This window comes from Salvelinus fontinalis, chromosome 13 (genome assembly GCF_029448725.1).
Source record: "Salvelinus fontinalis isolate EN_2023a chromosome 13, ASM2944872v1, whole genome shotgun sequence".
Taxonomy (NCBI): Eukaryota; Metazoa; Chordata; class Actinopteri; order Salmoniformes; family Salmonidae; genus Salvelinus; species Salvelinus fontinalis.
Genome location: NC_074677.1, coordinates 27,597,490 through 27,617,819, shown reverse-complemented (window position 1 = coordinate 27,617,819; position 20,330 = coordinate 27,597,490). Strand labels below are relative to the sequence as shown.

Below are 20,330 nucleotides of genomic sequence, written 5' to 3'. Positions count from 1 at the left end.
CCATAACTAAAGCTTCCAGCACCCATATTCATCACACATTTGTGGGAAAAACATGGCCGGTCAAATCATGATCCAAAATTGTGATTAGTAAAAAATATTATCGCATCCTTTTCTTATGTTCTGTCTCCCTGTCCTCTCCAGTTGATCTCTGTCTTTCCTCATCTCCCTCTCTTCCCCCATCAGAGAGCACTCAGCTGGAGGACCCGCGGGCCCAGTGGCAGCGGGAGCAGGAGGTCATGCTGCGGGAGTACCTGGACGTGGCCAAGGACGCGCTGAGCGCTCAGAAGGAGATCTACCAGGTGAAGGAGCAGCGCCTGCGCCTGGCCCAGCAAGAGTACCTCCAGCTCAACAACGCCTGGAGGGACAGGTCCACCTCCCAGACCAGCTGTAAGGACCGGGACAAGCCAGGGGAGACAGGGTTATTGGGTGACCGAAGGGGCTAGGTGGCAATGGGGTAGAGGTGGCAATGGGGAAGAGAGGTGCATATAAATTTGATCATAGAATTGCAGCTCATCATAGTTTACTCAAGTTGTCAGTTATAAAACATTTAAAATAAAGTTTTAATACACGCTACAACACTTAACTTGACTTCATTCCTAAGCGTAATCCTCTGTTGTTCCTTAGACTTGAAGTGGTGATTTAAAGTACTTTGATAATACGCAGGGGATTGATGAGAAGGGCCTTGAAGTTGAATAAAGCGATGTAGAGGATTAGATAACGCACCGGCTCACCCTCTCATCTTATCTCCCGCAGTGAATTCCAGATCATCCTCCAGCAGTAAATATGACCCAGAAATCCTCAAAGCCGAGATAGTCACTTCCAAAAGTAGGGTAAGAAACCACTCTTTCAAGTTTGTCACGTTCCACAAGTACAATGAAATGCCTTTCTTGCATGCGCTTTCCCAACAATGCAGTAATCAATATCAGTAGTACTATATAAAAAAAAAAATGTTTTTTACACCGTCTCTGTACTTTATTTATGGCCTGCATTACTTGTGTTCAGACACATTAGGAATGGATGTGTATACCCATATGTTCTTAAGTATTATGTTGGGGCTTAATTCTCATCCCTAAGCAGACATTAGTGCATGAAATAGGCTTAGTCCAACGGGCTGTTGCTAAGTGACTGAGTGTCCAACTCTCTTTCTCATTGTAAAGGAGGAATGTGTGTAAGTGACATCTTTGTCTGAGGACTGCACCCAGGGTTGCGTCCCAAATGGCACCTTATTCCCTATATAGTGTACTACTTTTGACCAGGGACCATAGGACTGGTCAAAAGCAGTGTACTACATAGGGTACCATTTTGGGACACATCCCAGAGCTGCCAGTTGGTGTTGCGTAACAGTAATACACTGTTGGATTATTTGTCGATGTTCCCCCCCCTCCCTCCACATTTCATAAAAGTACAATAAGCAAATGTTTTAATCATATATTTAATCATGTTAGATACGATCATGTGCATTATCAGTTATATCCTCATTCTTTTTCTGCAAGGAGAAAACACGATCGGTTCTATTTGAATCAGCTGTTCCCAAATATAGCCAAATAATAATTTTCTCCGTAATCAATTGTATTGCAACTGGACATTTTTTATTTCAGTAAATGTATACTGTGTGTTTCTCTCGGGTGAATATGCTGAATATTATCATATTCCCAGTAATCAATAGTATTTTTACCTGGACATTTTTCATTTCAGTGAAATAACTATAGTCCTGTGTGTTTGTCTCCTTTAGGTGAATAAGCTGAAGAGAGACCTAGCCTGCATGAAACAAGAGTTGCAGTATAAAGAGCAGGGCTTTGAAACGCTGAAAGAGTAAGTGCAACCCAACCTCGTTACACAATCACACTTCATCGTAGTAGTAGGCTTCTGCTTTTTCCATACAGTTGCAGAAAGATTCCAGTTGTCAACACATCAACAACCTCGAGGCCCTCAACTCTCACTATAGTCAAAATGGCAACTCCCTGCCATTTACATAGACAGTGATTTCAACTGTAATTTCAAGCGTGACCTTCAAAAGGGTCAAATATCCCTGTTTTTGCCTGCGAAACACAATTCTCTTGGAGTGCCTGATGTGCTGCTTCTACAATGCGTGTTGTGGAAAAAGCTGTGTCCTGGCTCATTTCTGTGATGTTTGTTTTTGTAAATGAACGACAAGATACATACTGGTTCTATTGGATTCCAATCCATTCTTCCGTGACCTTCATTTGATATCAAAGACATTTACCAACCCTCATGAAACAATAATAATGTACTAACACAGTAACATCCTATGTCGGTCCTAAACTCTCCTTTCCCAAAGAAAATACCTTAGGGTCTTTATAACATAAGACTGAAATAGAATAAGAGTATCTATTCTAACAGCCAGGTGGAAAAGGCTTACAGAGGCTTCATTTGTTCTAGTTCTCCTTGGCCTCTAATGGAGGAGTGCTGCTCCCCTCCCTCGCATGCACCCTCCCGCCCTCCTTTGCTCTTGGAAGAATGTGGAAAGACCTGTTGTTCCGCTGCACGCATGACTTGCTGATGACTGGCTTTACATATTTTCTGCTGAAGCCACGAATGGATGGTCTCTCTCCCTGTGTCGCTGACAGGCTCTTTCCTCTCTCTACACCTGTGGCCCTTTAAATCCAGTTTGACTCCTGTAATGGATCCATAGTTTCTTATTGTTCACTCCTGTCTTAGATCAGGATGGTTTGAAAGTGGCACAGTAGGATTATCATAGTGGAAATGAAATGTGTTTTTGTAAACAACATCCCTCTTCAACAAACTATAGAATAATAATCTGAGAGCAAAAATGTACAACTCAGATAGCACATCTTCAGGTGCACTATTTAAAGACTGTTTAATAACTCACTCTCTGATTTGTTTCCACCGTGTGCCTCCCTCCAGGATTGACCACAAGGTGTCCAGCGCGCCTTACGGTGTCAAGCTTCACGATGAGCAGGCCATCCTGAACGAGGTCAAGTCCATCCGGGACTCCATCAGCTCCGGGGAGAAGGAGAAACAGGAGCTCATGCAGGTAAGCAGGGACTGTACCACCTGTATATAGCCTCGCTACTGTTATTTTCCCTTTTTTTCCCTTTACCTATCTATTGTTTACCTAATACCTATTTTTTTACTTAAAAATGTAACTGTTGGTTAGGGCTTGTAATTAAGAATTGGCGCACGTGACAAATAAACATTGATTTGATGGGAATAGCGGGGGATGAGGGAGGGAGAGGGGTTGGTGAATGGATAAGATGGGATGGCGGTCAGGTGTTGTGTGCAGAGAGAAACTCAGCAAAAAATGAAACGGGCCCTTTTCAGGACCCTGGCCAAAGATAATTCGTAAAGATCCAAATAACTTCACAATTTCCCATGCTTGTTCAATGAACCATAAACAATGAATGAACATGCACCTGTGGAACGGTCGTTTAGACACTAACAGCTTACAGACGGTAGGCAATTAAGGTCACAGTTATGAAAACTTAGGACACTAAAGAGGCCTTTCTACTCACTCTGAAAAACACCAAAAGAAAGATGCCCAGTGTCCCTGCTCATCTGCGTGAACGTGTCTTAGGCATGTTGCAAGGAGGCATGAGGACTGCAATTGTGGCCAGGGCAATACATTGCAATGTACGTACTGTGAGATGCCTAAGACAGTGCTACAGTGAGGCAGTACGGACAGCTGATCGTCCTCTCTGTGGCAGACCACGTGTAACAACACCTGCACAGGATCGGTACATCTAAACATCACACCTGCGGAACGGGTACAGGATGGCAGCAACAACTGCCCGAGTTACACCAGGAACGCACAATCCCTCGGTCTCTGGTAGACGGGTACTTCTTCGTCTCACACGGCTCAGTTTTCCCTCCGCTGGGGCATCACCCTCCCTCTTTTCCTCTGTCCCCTGCAACCTCTCCGTCTCCCCTCATGTCCCTGCGTCCCCTCGGCTGAGTGACAGACAGACAAACATACTCGTACATATTCCTGCCATGACTTTGCTGCTCAGTCAATGATGCACCAGCAGGCTGAGACTTAGAAGCTGAGACAGAGGAGTGCGTGGGTGGTATTCGCCTGCCTACTCCGCTGAGGAAATGTGGGGTGGGACATGTGTGTGTATATATATATATATATATATATATATATATATATATATACACACACATGCCCCACTTTTAATCTTGGTGGCAGCAGCTGTAGAAAACAACAAACGTGTTTGTTAGTAGGGGCTGGGTTGTGTTTAATAATGCATAGCCCCCATGATTATCTTCCCCCCCACTGGGATGCCTTCCCAGCCTTCTGCCACTGACAGTTCAGTTGTATGTGTGTTGGCTTTGTAGTGTATGTCTGACTGCAGTGTATGAGTACGTTTACATGATCACAAATAATTAGATATTAAACTGATTGTGGCAGTAGACCAATTATTCCATTAGTCATGTAAACACCTTACTTTGCTTATCTTAATCTCGGCGTAAGGTCATATTTTAAGTAAGCATACGCAGATTAAAATACCTGATTTTCTGAGCAGTCTTTCAAATTATTAGGACCTTCAAACGCCTTAATCAGCGTGATAGCGGTGTATTTGATCCGCACGTGTTCTAGCACGAACTTCTTCCTTTTGCGCGACCGAAGTGATTTCAGAAGAACAAAGTGTGCATCTTCGAAATTGGTTTCACATATAAACTTTACACTACATGACCTAAAGTATGTGGAAACCCTTCAAATGAGTGGATTCTGTTATTTCAGCCACATCCCTTACTGACAAGTGTAAAAAGATCGAGCACACAGCCATGCAATCTCCATAGACAAACATTGTCAGTAGAATGGCCTGTACTGAAGAGCTCAGTGGCTTTCAACGTGGCATGGTCATAGGATGCCACCTTTCCAACAAGTCATTTGGTCAAATTTCTGCCCAGCTAGAGCTACCCTGGTCAACTGTAAGTGCTGTTACTGTGAAGTGGAAACGGCTAGGAGTGGGACATCCGAGTGCTGAAGCACAAAGCGTGTAAAAAATCTTCTGTCCTCTGCAACACTCCCTACTGAGTTCCAAACTGCATCTGGAAGCAACGTCAGCACAATAACTTCGTCGGGAGCTTTGTGAAATGGGTTTCCATGCGAAATGCCAAGTGTCGGCTGGAATTGTGTAAAGCTCGCCGCCATTGGCCTCTGGAGCAGTGGAAACACGTTCTCTGAAGTGATTAATTACGGTTCACCATCTGCCAGTCCGACGGACGAATCTGGGTTTGGCGGATGCCAGGAGAACACTACCTGCCCGAAATGCATAGTGCCAACTGTAAAGTTTGGTGAAGGAGGAATAATGCTCTGGGGCTGTTTTTCATGCTTTGGGCTAGGCCCCTTAGTTCCAGTGAAGGGAAATCTAGACGATTCTGTGCTTCCAACTTTGTGGCAATAGTTTAGGGAAGGCCCTTTCCTGTTTCAGCATGACAGTACCCCTGTGCACAAAGCGAGGTACATAAAGAAATGGTTTGTCGAGATCTGTGTGGAAGAACTTGACTGGCCTGCACAGAGCCCTGACCTCAACCCCATCAAACACCTTTGGGATGAAATGGAATTCCGACTGCGAGCCAGGCCTAATCGCCCAACATCAGTGCCCGACCTCACTATGCTTTTGTGGCTGTGTGGAAGCAAGTCCCCACAGCAATGTTCCAACATCTAGTGGAAAGCCTTCCTAGAAGAGTGGAGGCTGTTATGCAGCAAATGGGGGACCAACTACATATTAATGTCCATGATTTTGGATTGAGATGTTCGTCGAGCAGGTGTCCACATACTTCTGGCGATGTAGGGTATACGTTACCTTCGGAAAGTATTCAGACCCCTTTTTCCACATTTTGTTTACGTTACAGCCTTATTCTAAAATGGATTTACATGTTTTTCCTCAGCAATCTACACACAATACCCCATAATGACTAAGCAAAAACTGGTTTGTAGATTTGGAAAGGCACACACCTGTCTAGGTAAGGTCCCACAGTTGACAGTGCATGTCAGAGCAAAAATCAAGCCATGAGGTCAAAGGAATTGTCCGTAGAGCTCTGAGACAAGATTGTGTCGAGGCACAGATCTGGGGAAGGGTACCAAAACATGTCTGCAGCGTTGAAGGTCCCCAAGAACACAGTGGCCTCCATCATTCTTAAATGAAAGTCGTTTGGAACCACCAAGACTCTTCCCAGAGCTGTCTGCCTGGCCAAACTGAGCAATTGGGGGAGAAGGGCCTTGGTCAGGGAGGTGACCAAGAATCTGATGGTCACTGACAGAGCTCTAGAGTTCCTCCTGTGGAGATGGTTGTCCTTCTGGAAGTTTCTCCCATCTCTTCAGCACTCTACCAATCAGGCCTTTAAGGTAGAGTGGCCAGATGGAAGCCACCTCCTCAGTAAAAGACAGCCCGCTTGGAGTTTGCCAAAAAGGCACCTAAAGACTCTCAGACCATGAGAAACAAGATTCTTTAGTCTGATGAAACCAATATTGAACTCTTTGGCCTGTATTCTATGCGTCACATCTGGAGGAAACCAGGCATTATCCCTACGGTGAAGCATGGTGGTGGCAGCATCATGCTGTGGGGATGTTTTTCATCGGCAGGGACTGGGAGACTAGTCCAGGATCGAGGGTAAGTTGAACTGCGCAAAGTACAGAGAGATCCTCGATGAAAACCTGCTCCAGAGCGCTCAGGACCTCCGACTGGAGTGAAGGTTTACGTTCCAACAGGACAACGACCCTAAGCACACAGCCAAGACAACACAGGAGTGGCTTCGGGGCAAGTCTCTGAATGTCCTTGAGTGGCCCAACCAGGGCCCGGACTTGAACCCGATCGAACATCTCTGGAGAGACCTGACAAGTGCTTCAACAAAGTACTGAGTAAAGGGTCTGAATACTTACGCAAATTTGTTATTTCAGTTTTAAATTTGTAATAAATTAGCAAAATGTTCTAAACCTGTTTTTGCTTGTCATTATGGGGTATTGTGTACATTTAATGAGGGGGAAAAAAACAATACATTTTAGAATAAGGCTGTTACAAAATGTGGAAAAGGTTAAGCGGTCTGAATACTTTCCAATGGCACTGTATGTCCAAACTCAGAATGAAAAATACGCGTCACAAACAAACCATGGTCACTGTGGTAGAACGTTTATTTTGATTGGCTATTTTCTGCATTTATCAAAGTCCCGTAAGGTAGACTGATGTTGTGTGTGTATAAATCGATCTATATGGAACAAAAACGCAACATGCAACAATTTAGATTTTTTTTTCTGGGTTACAGTTCATATAAGGAAATCAGACAATTGAAATAAATTTCACATGATTGGGCCGGGGTGCAGCCATGGGTGGGCCTGGGAGGACTGGGGAGCCAGGACCTGCCAATCAAAATGACTTTTTCCCCACAAAAGGGCTTTATTACAGACAGAAATACTCCCTGAGTTTCGTCAGCTGTCTGGGTGACTGGTCTCAGACGATCTTGCCGGTGAAGAAGCCGGCTGTGGAGGTCCTGGGCTGGCGAGGTGGTCTGCGGTTGTGAGGCCGGTTGGACTTTATGCCAAATTCTCTAAATGACGGAGGCAGCTTATGGTAGAGCAACGAACATTCAATTCTCTGGCAACAGCTGTAGTGAACATTCCTGCAGTCAGCATGCCAATTGCACACTCCCTCAACTTGAGTTGTCTGTGGCATTGTATTGTGTGACAAATTTGTACATTTTAGAGTGGCCTTTTCTTGTCCCCAGCACAAGGTTCACCTGTGTAATGATCATGCTGTTTAATCAGCTTCTTGATATGCCACACCTGTCAGGTGGCTGGATTATCTTGACAAAGAAGAAATGCTCACTAAAAGGGATGTAAACAAATTTGTGCACAACCTTTTTTGAGAAATAAGCTTTTTGTGAGTATGGACAAGTTCTGGGATCTTTAATTTTAGCTCATGAGACTAACACTGTTGCATACATGTTGCTTATATTTTTGTTCAGTGTATTATTCTGACCATTCACAATCATATCATTGTGCATGTAACTGTACTGTATGAAGCCTGCCCTACTCAGTCAGCATTGTGTCCAAGGGGAGCCTCAGTGGCCGTCTTCTTTGCTGTTTCTACTTTAAGTGTTTACAATAGTCAAGATGAGGTTTATTCCACTCCATGCTTCAGTGCTGAGCCATGTATGATATCTATCAACAACCTTGAAGATCAGCACAGATTTAACAGTAGGTTACTGTTTTTGGCCACTGTTGCGAAAAGGTTTCACATTTCAAAAACACATCTTCATACAATGTACAGTACTCGTCTACAAGTATCTGCCAAAATATTGAAACGCTTGAGTATTTGGGGGAAACAAAGTATATTGAAAGCAGGTGCTTCCACACAGGTATGGTTCCTGAAATAATAAAGAAATTAACATCCCCTCATGCTTAGGGTCATGTATAAAAATATAGGGCAGGCCATTCTTTTGGGTACCATGGTTATGCCCACATAGCATGACAATGCCCCCATCCACAGGGCACGAGTGGTCACTGAATGGTTTGATAAATATGAAAATGATATATGCCATGTCAGTCACCAGGCTTCAACCCAATCGAACATTTTGAAGTGGCGACTGAGACAGTGTTTTGCACCACCATTAACAAAACACCAAGTTATGGAATGTATTGTGAAAGAATGGTGTCGCATTCCTACAATAGAGTTCCAGACCCTTGTAGAATCTATACCACGGTGCATTGAAACTGTTCTGGTTCATGGTGGCCCAACACCATATTAACCTTTCTAGCGCAGGCGTACTGCTAGCAGAACCCCTCGCCAACATTCTGCTGAAAAGGCAGCGCGGGAAATTAAAAAATATTTTTTTGAGATATGTAACTTTCACACATTAACAAGTCCAATACAGCAAATGGAAGATAAACATCTTGTTTATCTTCCATTTGTCCGATTTCAAAAAGGCTTTACAGCGAAAGCACAACATATGATTATGTTAGTTCAGAGCCAAGTCAAAAAACAGACATTTTCCAGCCAAAGACAGGAGTCACAAAAAGCAGAAATATAGATACAATGAATCACTAACCTTTGATGATCTTCATCAGATGACACTCATAGGACATCATGTTACACAATACATGTATGTTTTGTTCGATAATGTGCATATTTATATCCAAAAATCTCAGTTTACATTGGCGCGTTACGTGCAGTAATGTTTTGATTCCAAAACATCTGGTGATCTTGCAGATAGCCACAGAAATCCCAGAAATACTCATAATAAAAATTGATAAAAGATACAAGTGTTATTCACAGAATTAAAGATAGACTTCTCCTTAATGCAACCGCTGTGTCAGATAAAAAAAATAAAATAAAAAAAACCTTACGGAAAAATCATAATCTGAGTACGGCGCTCAGAGCCCAATCCAGCCAAAGAAATTTCCGCCATGTTGGAGTCAACAGAAGTTAGAAATAACATGATAAATATTCACTTACCTTTGATCTTCATCAGAATGCACTCCCAGGAATCCCAGTTTGACAATAAATGACTGATTTGTTCCATAAAGTCCATCATTTATGTCCAAATAGCCACTAGTTGTTAGCGTGTTCAGCCCAGTAATCCATCTTCATGAGCACTAGGTCCAGAAAAAAACTCAAAGTTCCGTTACAGGTCGTAGAAACATATCAAACGATGTATGGAATCAATCTTTAGGATGTTTTTAACATAAATCATCAATAATGTTCCAACCGGAGAATTCCATCGTCTGTAGCAAAGCATTGGAACGAGAGCTAACTCTGTCGGGAGAGTGCGTCACGAGCCTGAGACACTCTGCCAGACCACTGACTCATTTAGCTCCCATTCCCCCCTTTATAGCAGAAGTCTGAAACAAGTTTCTAAAGACGGTTGACATCGAGTGGAAGCCTTAGGAAGTGCAACTTAACCCCATAGACCCTGTGTATTCGGTAGGCCAAGCTTTGCAAAACTACAAACCTCAGATTTCCCATTTCCTGGTTGGATTTTTCTCAGGTTTTCGCCTGCCATATGAGTTCTGTTATACTCACAGACATCATTCAAACAGTTTTAGAATCTTCAGAGTGTTTTTCTTATCCAATACTACTAATAATATGCATATATTAGCATCTGGGACAGAGTAGCAGGCAGTTTACTCTGGGCACGCATTTCATGCAAAAGTGAAAATGCTGCCCCCTATCCCAAACAGGTTTTAGGACACTTTATGTTGGTGTTTCCTTTTTAGACAGAGACACAGGTAACTGCTTATCTCTGATGATGATATGTGTTATAGATTTAAACCATAGGATAGGAGCTTTGTGAATGTAAGACACACAGCAAAGGTCATAAAACATACTATGCGTGATTCCATTTTGATTTCACTATCTCTGATTTTGTTAAGTCTGTATGTGTTGGTCTCCTCTCCCTGTAGAAACTAGCGGTGCTTAAGGATGGCTTCCAGTTGGACTCAGTGGGTTCTCAGTCTGACCTGTGGGGCAGTAGCCCCTCCCTGGCCAACTCTGAGCTGTCCATCCCTCGCCTCTACTCCGAAACCGGATCCCAGACCAACATACCTGCTGAGGTGAGCGGGGGGGGGGGGGGGTCTGTTCATTTGGCACGGAAGTTAATAGACTGAAATTGTGAGCGAATACCTGGACTTGTCCAATAGGAAATGCTTTGTTTTAATTTTCCGTCTCAAAATGTTTTCCTTTGGTGTGCCCCAATGAACAGGAACAAGGTTACAATGCACAGATACTGGTTGCGTCACTAATTGATCAGAATGTAGCGTTGTCACACACCTTGATTTTTGTTTGATATAGTTTGTGACCAACACCAACAACTTGGCAGAGAAGGTGCGACTGAGCCTGAAGTATGAAGAAGCAAATAGAAGGTAACTTGTGTAACCCAGATGACCCATTCCCATCATTCCCAACCCATCAGTCTATATATAAACTCAGCAAAAAAAGTGACGTCCTCTTACTGTCAGCTGTGTTTATTTTCAGCAAACTTAACATGTGTAAATATTTGTATGAAAATAAGATTCAACAACTGAGACAAATGGAACAAGTTCCAGACATGTGACTAACAGGAATGGAATAATGTGTCCATGACCAAATGGGGGGGGTTAATCAAAAGTAACAGTCAGTATCTGGTGTGGCCACCAGCTGCATTAACTTCTTATGGCTGCGATCCCGTTAACGAGATCGATATGACAACAGCCAGTGAAAAGTGCAGGGCGCCAAATTCAAACAGAAATCTCATAATTAAAATTCCTCAAACATACAAGTATCTTATACCATTTTAAAGGTAATCTTGTTGTTAATCCCACCACAGTGTCCGATTTCAAAAAGGCTTTACAGCGAAAGCACCACAAACGATTATGTTAGGTCACCGCCAAGTCACAGAAAAACACTGCCATTTTTCCAGCCAACGACAGGAGTCACAAAAAGCAGAAATAGAGATAAAATGAATCACTAACCTTTGAGGATCTTCATCAGATGACAGTCATAGGACTTCATGTTACACAATACATGTATGTTTGTTTTGTTCGGTAAAGTTCATATTTATATAAAAAAATCTCATTATACATTGGCACGTTATGTTCAGTAGTTCCAAAAACATCCGGTGATTTTGCAGAAAGCCACATCTTTCCAGAAATACTCATAATAAACGTTGATCAAAGATACAAGTGTTATACATGGAATTTTAGATCCACTTCTTAATGCAACCGCTGTGTCAGATATATATTTTTTAAAAGCTTTACGGAAAAGCAAACCATGCAATAATCTGAGTACGGCGCTCAGAGCCCAAACAAGACAAAGATATCCGCCATATTGTGCAGTCAGAAATAACATTATAAACATTCACTTACTTTTGATGATCTTCATCAGAATGCACTCCCAGGAATCCCAGTTCCACAATAAATGTTTGTTTTGTTCGATAATGTCCATCATTTATGTCTAAATAGCTACTTTTGTTAGCGCGTTTTGTGAACAAATCCAAAGTCACGAAGCGCGTTCACTAGGAGCAGACGAAATGTCAAAAAGTTCCGTTACAGTCCGTAGAAACATGTCAAACGATGTATAGAATCCACCTTTAGGATGTTTTTAACATGCATCTTCAATAATGTTCCAACCGGAGAATTCCTTTGTCTTCAGAAAAGCAAATGGAACAGAGCTCGCTCTCACATGAACGAGTTCAAAGCATTCTGCCAGACCTCTGACTCATACCCCTCTCATTCAGCCCCACCTCACAGTAGAAGCCTCAAACAAGTTTCTAAAGACGTTTGACATCTAGTGGAAGCCTTAGGAAGTGCAACATGACCAATATCCCACTGTATCTTCAGTAGGGGCTGAGTTAAATTGACCAACCTCAGATTTCCCACTTCCTGGTTGGATTTTTTCTCAGGTTTTTGCCTGCCATATGAGTTCTGTTATACTCACAGACATCATTCAAACAGTTTCAGAAACTTCAGAGTGTTTTCTATCCAAATATACTAATAATATGCATATATTAGCAACTGGGACTGAGGAGTAGGCAGTTTACTCTGGGGACCTTATTCATCCAAGCTACTCAATACTGCCCTCAGCCATAAGAAGTTAAGTACTGCAGTGCATCTCCTCCTCATGGACTGCACCAGATTTGCCAGTTCTTGCTGTGAGATGTTACCCCACTTTTACACCAAGGCACCTGCAAGTTCCCAGACTTTTCTGGGTGGAATGGCCCTAGCCCTTACCCTCCGATCCAACAGGTCCCAGACGTGCTCAATGGGATTGAGATCCGGGCTCTTCGCTGGCCATGGCAGAACACTGACATCTCATCCCACATGAGGGAGGAGGATGTCTTCCCTGTAACGCATAGCGTTGAGATTTCCTGCAATGACAACAAGCTCAGTCCGATGATGCTGTGACACACCGCCCCCAGACCATGACGGACCCTCCACCTCCAAATCGTTCCCGCTCCAGAGTACAGGCCTCGGTGTAACGCTCATTCCTTCGACGATAAACGCGACCATCACACCTGGTGAGACAAAACCGCGACTCGTCGGTGAAGAGCACTTTTTGCCGGTCCTGACTGGTCCAGCGACGGTGGGTTTGTGCCCATAGGCGATGTTGTCGCCAGTGATGTCTGGTGAGGACCTGCCTTGCAACAGGCCTACAAGCCCTCAGTCCAGCCTCTCTCAGCTTATTGCGGACAGTCTGAGCATTGGAGGGATTGTGCGTTCCTGGTGTAACCCGGGCAGTTGTTGCCATCCTGTACCTGTCCCGCAGGTGTGATGTTCGGATGTACTGATCCTGTGCAGGTGTTGTTAGATGTAGTCTGTCACTGCGATGACGATCAGCTGTCCATCCTGTCTCCCTATAGTGCTGTCTTAGGTGTCTCACAGTACGGACATTGCAATGTATTGCCCTGGCCACATCTGCAGTCCTCATGCCTCCTTGCAGCATGCCTAAGGCACATTCACACAGATAAGCAGGGACCCTTTCTTTTTGTGTTTTTCAGAGTCAGTAGAAAGGCCTCTTTAGTGTCCTAAGTTTTCACAACTGTTTTTTAAATTTTTATTTCACCTTTATTTAACCAGGTAGGCTAGTTGAGAACAAGTTCTTATTTACAACTGCGACCTGGCCAAGATAAAGCAAAGCAGTGCGACACAAACAACAACACAGAGGTACACATGGAATTAACAAACATTCAGTCAATAACACAATAGAAAAGTCTATACAATGTGTGCAAATAAGGTAAGGCAATTAATAAGCCATAGTGTGGAAATAATTACAATTTAGCAATTTAACACTGGGGTGATAGATGTGCAGAAGATGAATGTGCAAGTAGAGACACTGGGGTGCAAAGGAGCAAAAAAATAAACAACTGTATGGGGATGAGGTAGTTGGATGGGCTATTTGCAGATAGGCTATGTGCAGTGATCTGTGAGCTGCTCTGACAGCTGGTGCTTAAAGTTAGTGAGGGAGATATAAGTCTCCAGTTTCAGGGATTTTTGTAATTCGTTCCAGTCATTGGCAGCAGAGAATTGGAAGGAAAGGCAGCCAAAGGAGGTGTTATGTTTGGGGATGAGCAGTGAAATATACCTGCTGGAGCGCGTGCAACGGGTGGGTGCTGCTATGATGACCAGTGAGCTGAGATAAGGTGGGGCTTTACCTAGCAAAGACTTATAGATGACCTGGAGCCAGTGGGTTTGGCAACGAATATGAAGCGAGGGCCAGCCAACGAGAGCATACAGGTCACAGTGGTGGGTAGTATATGGGGCTTTGGTAACAGATGGCACTGTGATGGACTGCATCAAATTTGCTGAGTAGAGTGTTGGATGTTATTTTGTAAATGACATCGCCGAAATGAAGGATCGGTAGTATAGTCAGTTTTACGGGGGTATGTTTGGCAGCATGAGTGAAGGATGCTTTGTTGCGAAATAGGAAGCCGATTCTTGATTTCATTTTGGATTGGAGATGCTTAATGTGAGTCTGGAAGGAGAGTTTACAATCTAACCAGACACCTAGGTATTTGTAGTAGCCCACATATTCTTAGTCAGAACCGTCCAGAGTAGTGATGCTGGACGGGCGGGCAGGTACGGGCAGCGAACGGTTGAAGAGCATGCATTTAGTTTTACTTGCATTTAAGAGCAGTTGGAGGCCACAGAAGGAGAGTTGTATGGCGTTGAAGATCGTCTGGAAGTTTGTTAACACAGTGTCCGTGCTTCTACACCTGCATTCTAGCTGTTTGGGGTTTTAGGCTGGGTCTCTGTACAGCACTTCGAGATATTAGCTGATGTACGAAGGGCTATATAAAATAAACTTGATTGATTGAGTGTCCGAGGAAGGGCCAGAAGTTTACAGAATGGTGTCGTCTGTGTAGAGGTGGATCAGAGAATCACCAGCAGCAAGAGTGACATCATTGATGTATACAGAGAAAAGAGTCGGCCCGAGAATTGAACCCTGTGGCATCCCCATAGAGACTGCCAGAGGTCCGGACAACAGGCCCTCCGATTTGACACACTGACCTCTATCAGAGAAGTAGTTGGTGAACCAGGCGAGGCAGTAATTTGAGAAACCAAGGCTGTTGAGTCTGCCGATAAGAATGTGGTGATTGACAGAGTCAAGCCTTGGCCAGGTCGATGAATACAGCTGCACAGTATTGTCTCTTATCGATGGGGGTTTTGATATCGTTTAGGACCTTGACCGTGGCTGAGTTGCACCCATGACCCGCTCAGAAACCAGATGGCATAGCGGAGAAGGTACGGTGGGATTCGAAATGGTCGGTGATCTGTTTGGTAACTTGGCTTTCGAAGATTTTAGAAAGGCAGGGTAGGATAGATATAGGTCTGTAACAGTTTGGGTCTAGAGTGTCTCCCCCTTTGAAGAGGGTGATGACCGTGGCAGCTTTCCAATCTTTAGGGATCTCAGATGATACGAAAGAAAGGTTGAACAGGTTAGTAATAAGGGTTGCAACAATTGTGGCGGATAATTTTAGAAAGAGAGGGTCCAGATTGTCTAGCCCAGCTGATTTGTAGGGATCCAGATTTTGCAGCTCTTTCAGAACATCAGCTATGTGGATTTGGGTGAAGGAGAAATGGGGGAGGCTTGGGCAAGTTGCTGTGGGGGGTGCAGAGCTGTTGACCGGGGTAGGGGTAGCCAGGTGGAAAGCATGGCCAGCCGTAGAAAAATGCTTATTGAAATTCTCAATTATTGTGGATTTATCAGTGGTAAGTGTTTCCTTGCCTCAGTGCAGTGGGCAGCTGGGAGGAGGTGCTCTTATTCTCCATGGACTTTAGTGTCCCAGAACTTTTTGTAGTTTGTGCTACAGGATGCACATTTCTGTTTGAAAAAGCTAGCCTTTGCTTTCCTAACTGCCTGTGTATATTGGTTCGTAACTTCCCTGAAAAGTGTGACCTTAATTGCCTACCGTCTGTAAGCTGTTAGTGTCTTAAAGACCGTTCCACAGGTGCATGTTCATGAATTGTTTATGGTTCATTGAATAAGCATGGGAAACAGTGTTGAAACCCTTTACAATGAAGATCTGTGAAGTTATTTGGATCATTACAAATTTTCTTTGAAAGACAGGGTCCTGAAAAAGGTACGTTTCTTTTTTTGCTGAGTTATATAAGTAACAAGTAATTAAAGAGCAGCAGTAAAATAACAATAGCGAGACTATGTACAGTCAATGTGCGGGGGCACCGGTTAGTCGAGGTATTGTGTACATGTAGGTAGAGTTATTAAAGTGACTATGCATAGATAATAACAGAGAGTAGCAGTGGTGTAAAAGAGTAGGGGTGAAATGCAAATAGTGTTGGTAGCCATTTGATTAGCTCATGAGCCCTTATAATGACTTAGAAGCCTAATAAGTCATATGTCTTTTAAACCTTCCCTCCTCCACACAATTAAATAGAACTTAAGTAGCCTTACAAGAAGCCTTGGCTTGTGTGAGCTGGAACGGCTCGTAGGAGCCTGTTTCCTGTTTTTGTAGCATCAGGCAGCTTGATGTACAAGTACACCCCCTGGACTCAAGTCTATTGCAGGGCCTTAGAAAAGGAGAACATATAAATACAACATAATAGAACATTAAATATACACTCTCTGTGCTCTCCTCCCTCCACCTCCAGGATTGCCACCATCGAGGTGCAGATAGCCAAGCTGGACAGTGAGGCATGGCCAGGGCTGCTGGACCCAGAGCGTGACCGCCTCATCCTCATCAATGAGAAGGAGGAGCTACTCAAGGAGCTGCAATACATCAAGCCTTGCAAGAAAGTGCCTGATGACCAGGAGAAGATAGAGACACAGAAGAAAAGGCTTGAGAGAGACCTGCAGGCTGCCAGGGACAACCAGAGCAAGGCCCTGACCGAGAGGTGAGGGGAGAGGATTTATAGCTACTTGGCGGGGTGCAAAGTCGCTGCAAACATTGTGGGCAGCAAACACAAAATTGTTTAATTAGAACAGTGTGAGGCTAAATTGTTTGGGCAGTAAAGGTGGGGGAAACCTTGGTCAACATGGGGCTTGCAGACATATTGAGTGATCATGGCCAGGGAAAGAGGGATAAATGAGAAAGGGAACAGAGCTGCACACCAGGAAAGCATCATGGTCACATACAATAATACAGGAGATGAAATTAGTCACTCTCTCTTCTCAGTGAACTTTTGCCACTTTTTGGAGTTTGTGTTCCATTAGTCAGCACCTCGCAAAAAGAGTGCATTTTTAAATTTGTTTTATACAGCACCTGTTAATGCTAGTGAGGGAACGGGTCAGCGGGGCTGTTGCGTGAAGGAGAGAGGAGGCCATTGAAACCCCGCTGGAACTAGGCTACAGTATATTCACTGACAGGGAATAGATAGGCAGAGCAAGGCCCACTGCCCTGCTGATAACAACCTACTCTACTGTACTTTAACTGCAGTGAAAAGACATGGTGTAAGTAATATGACTGTTACATAAACCCAGAAGGTCTACTCCCTGATGGGGACCTGTTGTTAGATGGGACCCCTTGGCTCTGGGCCTACAGAGAGCTAAACAAATAGTGTTCATTCTGGTTTCTAACTATGGAAAACACATTGACCTCTTGCAGGGTTCAATCAACATTACTGTCAACCAGGTTGAAAAGCACTGCACTCTGTTTACAAAATGTTAGTCTGTCAACCCTGTAAGAGTTAACTCCAAGACACACAACACACGGTTGGTTACCTCTGCTCTTTTTGTTGTGTTGGATGCTTTGATCCGCATAGCCCTTTTTCATGACATTCCTGGTTCATGGTTGTGATTGGATCACAGACCATAGACATTGATAGTGTAGTGTAGAAGTCCCTCCCCCTAGCCTCTTACCTGGAACTAGCCTTCTCTAAGGTCCATACTTAATGTTTAGTTGTTGGAAATCTGCACTCTGGATGGGGTAACCAAGGGGACTACACCAATTAGGCCTATTTTCGCTCTTTCTCTTCTATTTCTCTCTTACTTTCCCATATATCCTCTTTCCTGCTCTAATTTTCTTTCACTCTCCCCCACTCATCTCTCTCTCCCATATGTAACCCAAGCATCACAAACAGGGGATGTAGGGTGGACGCAAAATAGCCTTTTTTAACAAGCTGGTTTAATATCTAAAGTCAGAAGTATCTGCTCGTTGAGGAAGAAAATAACCTTTAGCTCTTATAACTGTTTATAATTCTGTAATTATTTTGTTTGTAAGAACATTGTATTAAGATGTTGTAATTGTATGGTCATGTAGTTGATTGTTTCTTCTGCTTGCTACTACATTATCATTTTTTTTACCTAACATTTCTGGTGTTTTGTCTTTTCTATCAGATTGAGATTGCACTGTAAGAGGAACAAGCTGGTGAGAGAGCTGGAGGAGATGGTTCGCCTGGCCTCATCACTACACACTCAGCTCAAGAGGTACATTTACTCGCCTAAACAACACATTCAGCAACTGTCACCCAGCTGTAACACACCACTACCACGCTGCCAGTTCAGGAGGTACAATCACTTAAATGTATCGACTTAAAATGTAAACTCCTATTGCACAACTGAACTGAATGCGCATATTCCAAATAAATAAGAAGACCTTGGAGACATGGGCAACATTTTAACTGTGGAGGGCTTGGCATTTTAGATTTACCTCACAACCCTGCCTGGTGCCTTGAGCCTACCCACAACCCTTTGAGGGGAAGGAGTGAAACTTCAATCCAGGGTCTTCAAAGGTCTACATTCACCTCATCTTAAACGAATGTCTTTCATTTATAGAGCTCCATAAATTCACATAAGATTCTAGACTACAGTATTTTATCTTCTGAGTGGCTCGTATGATTCATTCAGTTCTATGAGGGACTGTTGGTCTTAAAAGAGAATGAGAGAGGGATATGACATTGCGAATTTAACCTTTACCCTAAAAGCTTAAGATGTGTCCTATACCTATACTATACTGTTTTTGTAAAGTCAATTTGAATTTCAGCTCTGAAACAGGAGTGTGTTTCAAAAATGGACTCTGAAACTGAAGCTGTGTTTTATAAGATGTGATATCTCTGTAAGAGAGTCATATATGTATTAAAGCTTTTTTCAAAAGGTGCTCTTCATACTCTCGTTTAATCAAACAAATAACTTCAACAATAGTGTTAGTCTCTTTCTCTCTCTGTTTTTGTTCCTATCATGTATAATTCATCCTGTTTCTAGCTGATATACATCAAAGGGCTGAGATGCAGAGAAAAACTCCCCTGTGTCTTTCCTAATGAGCTTGCCAAGCTTTAATTACTATGTTTTCTGTCGAGTAGACACTGCATTTGAAGTTACTGAGGGCCAAAAGATGGGGGAACAGAGGAGAACAAAATGAGGAAAATTTGGTTGGAGTACGCTCCTAGCTCTTCTAACACTGTGGTCCTCTCTCTCCCTTTATCCCCCGTCCACTCCGCTTTTCGCTCCCTCCTTTTTGCTGCCCCCAATTTTCTCTCTCTCGCTGCCCTCTTTCTGTATTGTTCTCTCCTCCTCCCCATCCTCTCCTCTGATTTTCTCTCTCCTCTCCATCTCCCCTCTCTATGCCTTCTTTCTGTCAAATTTTCTTTCCATCTTCCTCCTCATCCAACCCTCTCCTCTCTGTCCCTCCCTCCCTCCCTCCCTCCCTCCCTCCCTCCCTGCCTCCCTGCCTCCCTGCCTCCCTGCCTCCCTGCCTCCCTGCCTCTCTGCCTCTCTCTCCTCCCCATCTCTCTTCTTGCAGTCTTTCGGCCAGCACACTGTCGTGTTCCTCAGGCAGCAGCCGTGGCTCTCTGACCTCCAGCCGGGGCTCTTTGGCCACAACGTCATCCCTGGGCTCCACCTCCTCCCTGAGCTTCACAGATATCTACCTGGAGCAGCCTGAGCTGAGAGACCCAGACTTCCAGAACAAATTGGACTCCCTACTGCAGGAGGGTGGCCCAGGGGTCAGCTACCGGCCCTCCAGCTCCATCACCACCATCCACGAACACGAGGTGGTCGCTGGGGGAGAGAGAGCGGGTGACAAGGGGGGTGTTGTCGGTGGGGGAGCAGAGGCCAGAACCAGGCTACAGGCGCTGAGACTATCAGAGACGCCAAGGTCGATCAGTTCACTGTCGCCGAGGTCTTCAATGTCGTCGCTCTCGCCGCCCTGCTCGCCGCTGGTCACGGACTCTATATTCCTCTCCGGGGAGAGGTTTGCGGGACCAGGGGGCCCAGGTGGGGGGCTGGACATGGAGCTGCATAGCAGGCTGACTGAGCTAGGGCTGGGGTTGGACAAGGAGGAGCAGCAGCACCCTGGAGGGGTGGAGCAGGATGCCAATACCATAGCTGGAGAGATGTTTAAAGGTACAGTCACTTTCTGTCTATCTGATATTATTTAAGCTCTCTTTTAATGTCAGGAGAGCGATTGTTTTACCTGCT

At 44.2% G+C, this 20,330-nt stretch overlaps 1 protein-coding gene across 2 annotated transcripts in view; it reads left to right on the top strand.

Annotated features, from left to right (window-relative positions):
• Positions 1–20,330, top strand: part of LOC129868337 (protein KIBRA-like) — a 46,541-nt gene that overhangs the window by 7,631 nt on the left and 18,580 nt on the right. For both annotated transcript variants that reach the window (XM_055942229.1, XM_055942230.1), the window contains exons 4-12: positions 184–387; positions 754–830; positions 1,733–1,812; positions 2,887–3,016; positions 10,388–10,537; positions 10,776–10,846; positions 16,568–16,810; positions 18,252–18,341; positions 19,654–20,255. In XM_055942229.1, coding sequence (XP_055798204.1) covers positions 184–387; positions 754–830; positions 1,733–1,812; positions 2,887–3,016; positions 10,388–10,537; positions 10,776–10,846; positions 16,568–16,810; positions 18,252–18,341; positions 19,654–20,255 — 1,647 coding nt within the window. The remainder of the gene's footprint in view (positions 1–183; positions 388–753; positions 831–1,732; positions 1,813–2,886; positions 3,017–10,387; positions 10,538–10,775; positions 10,847–16,567; positions 16,811–18,251; positions 18,342–19,653; positions 20,256–20,330) is intronic.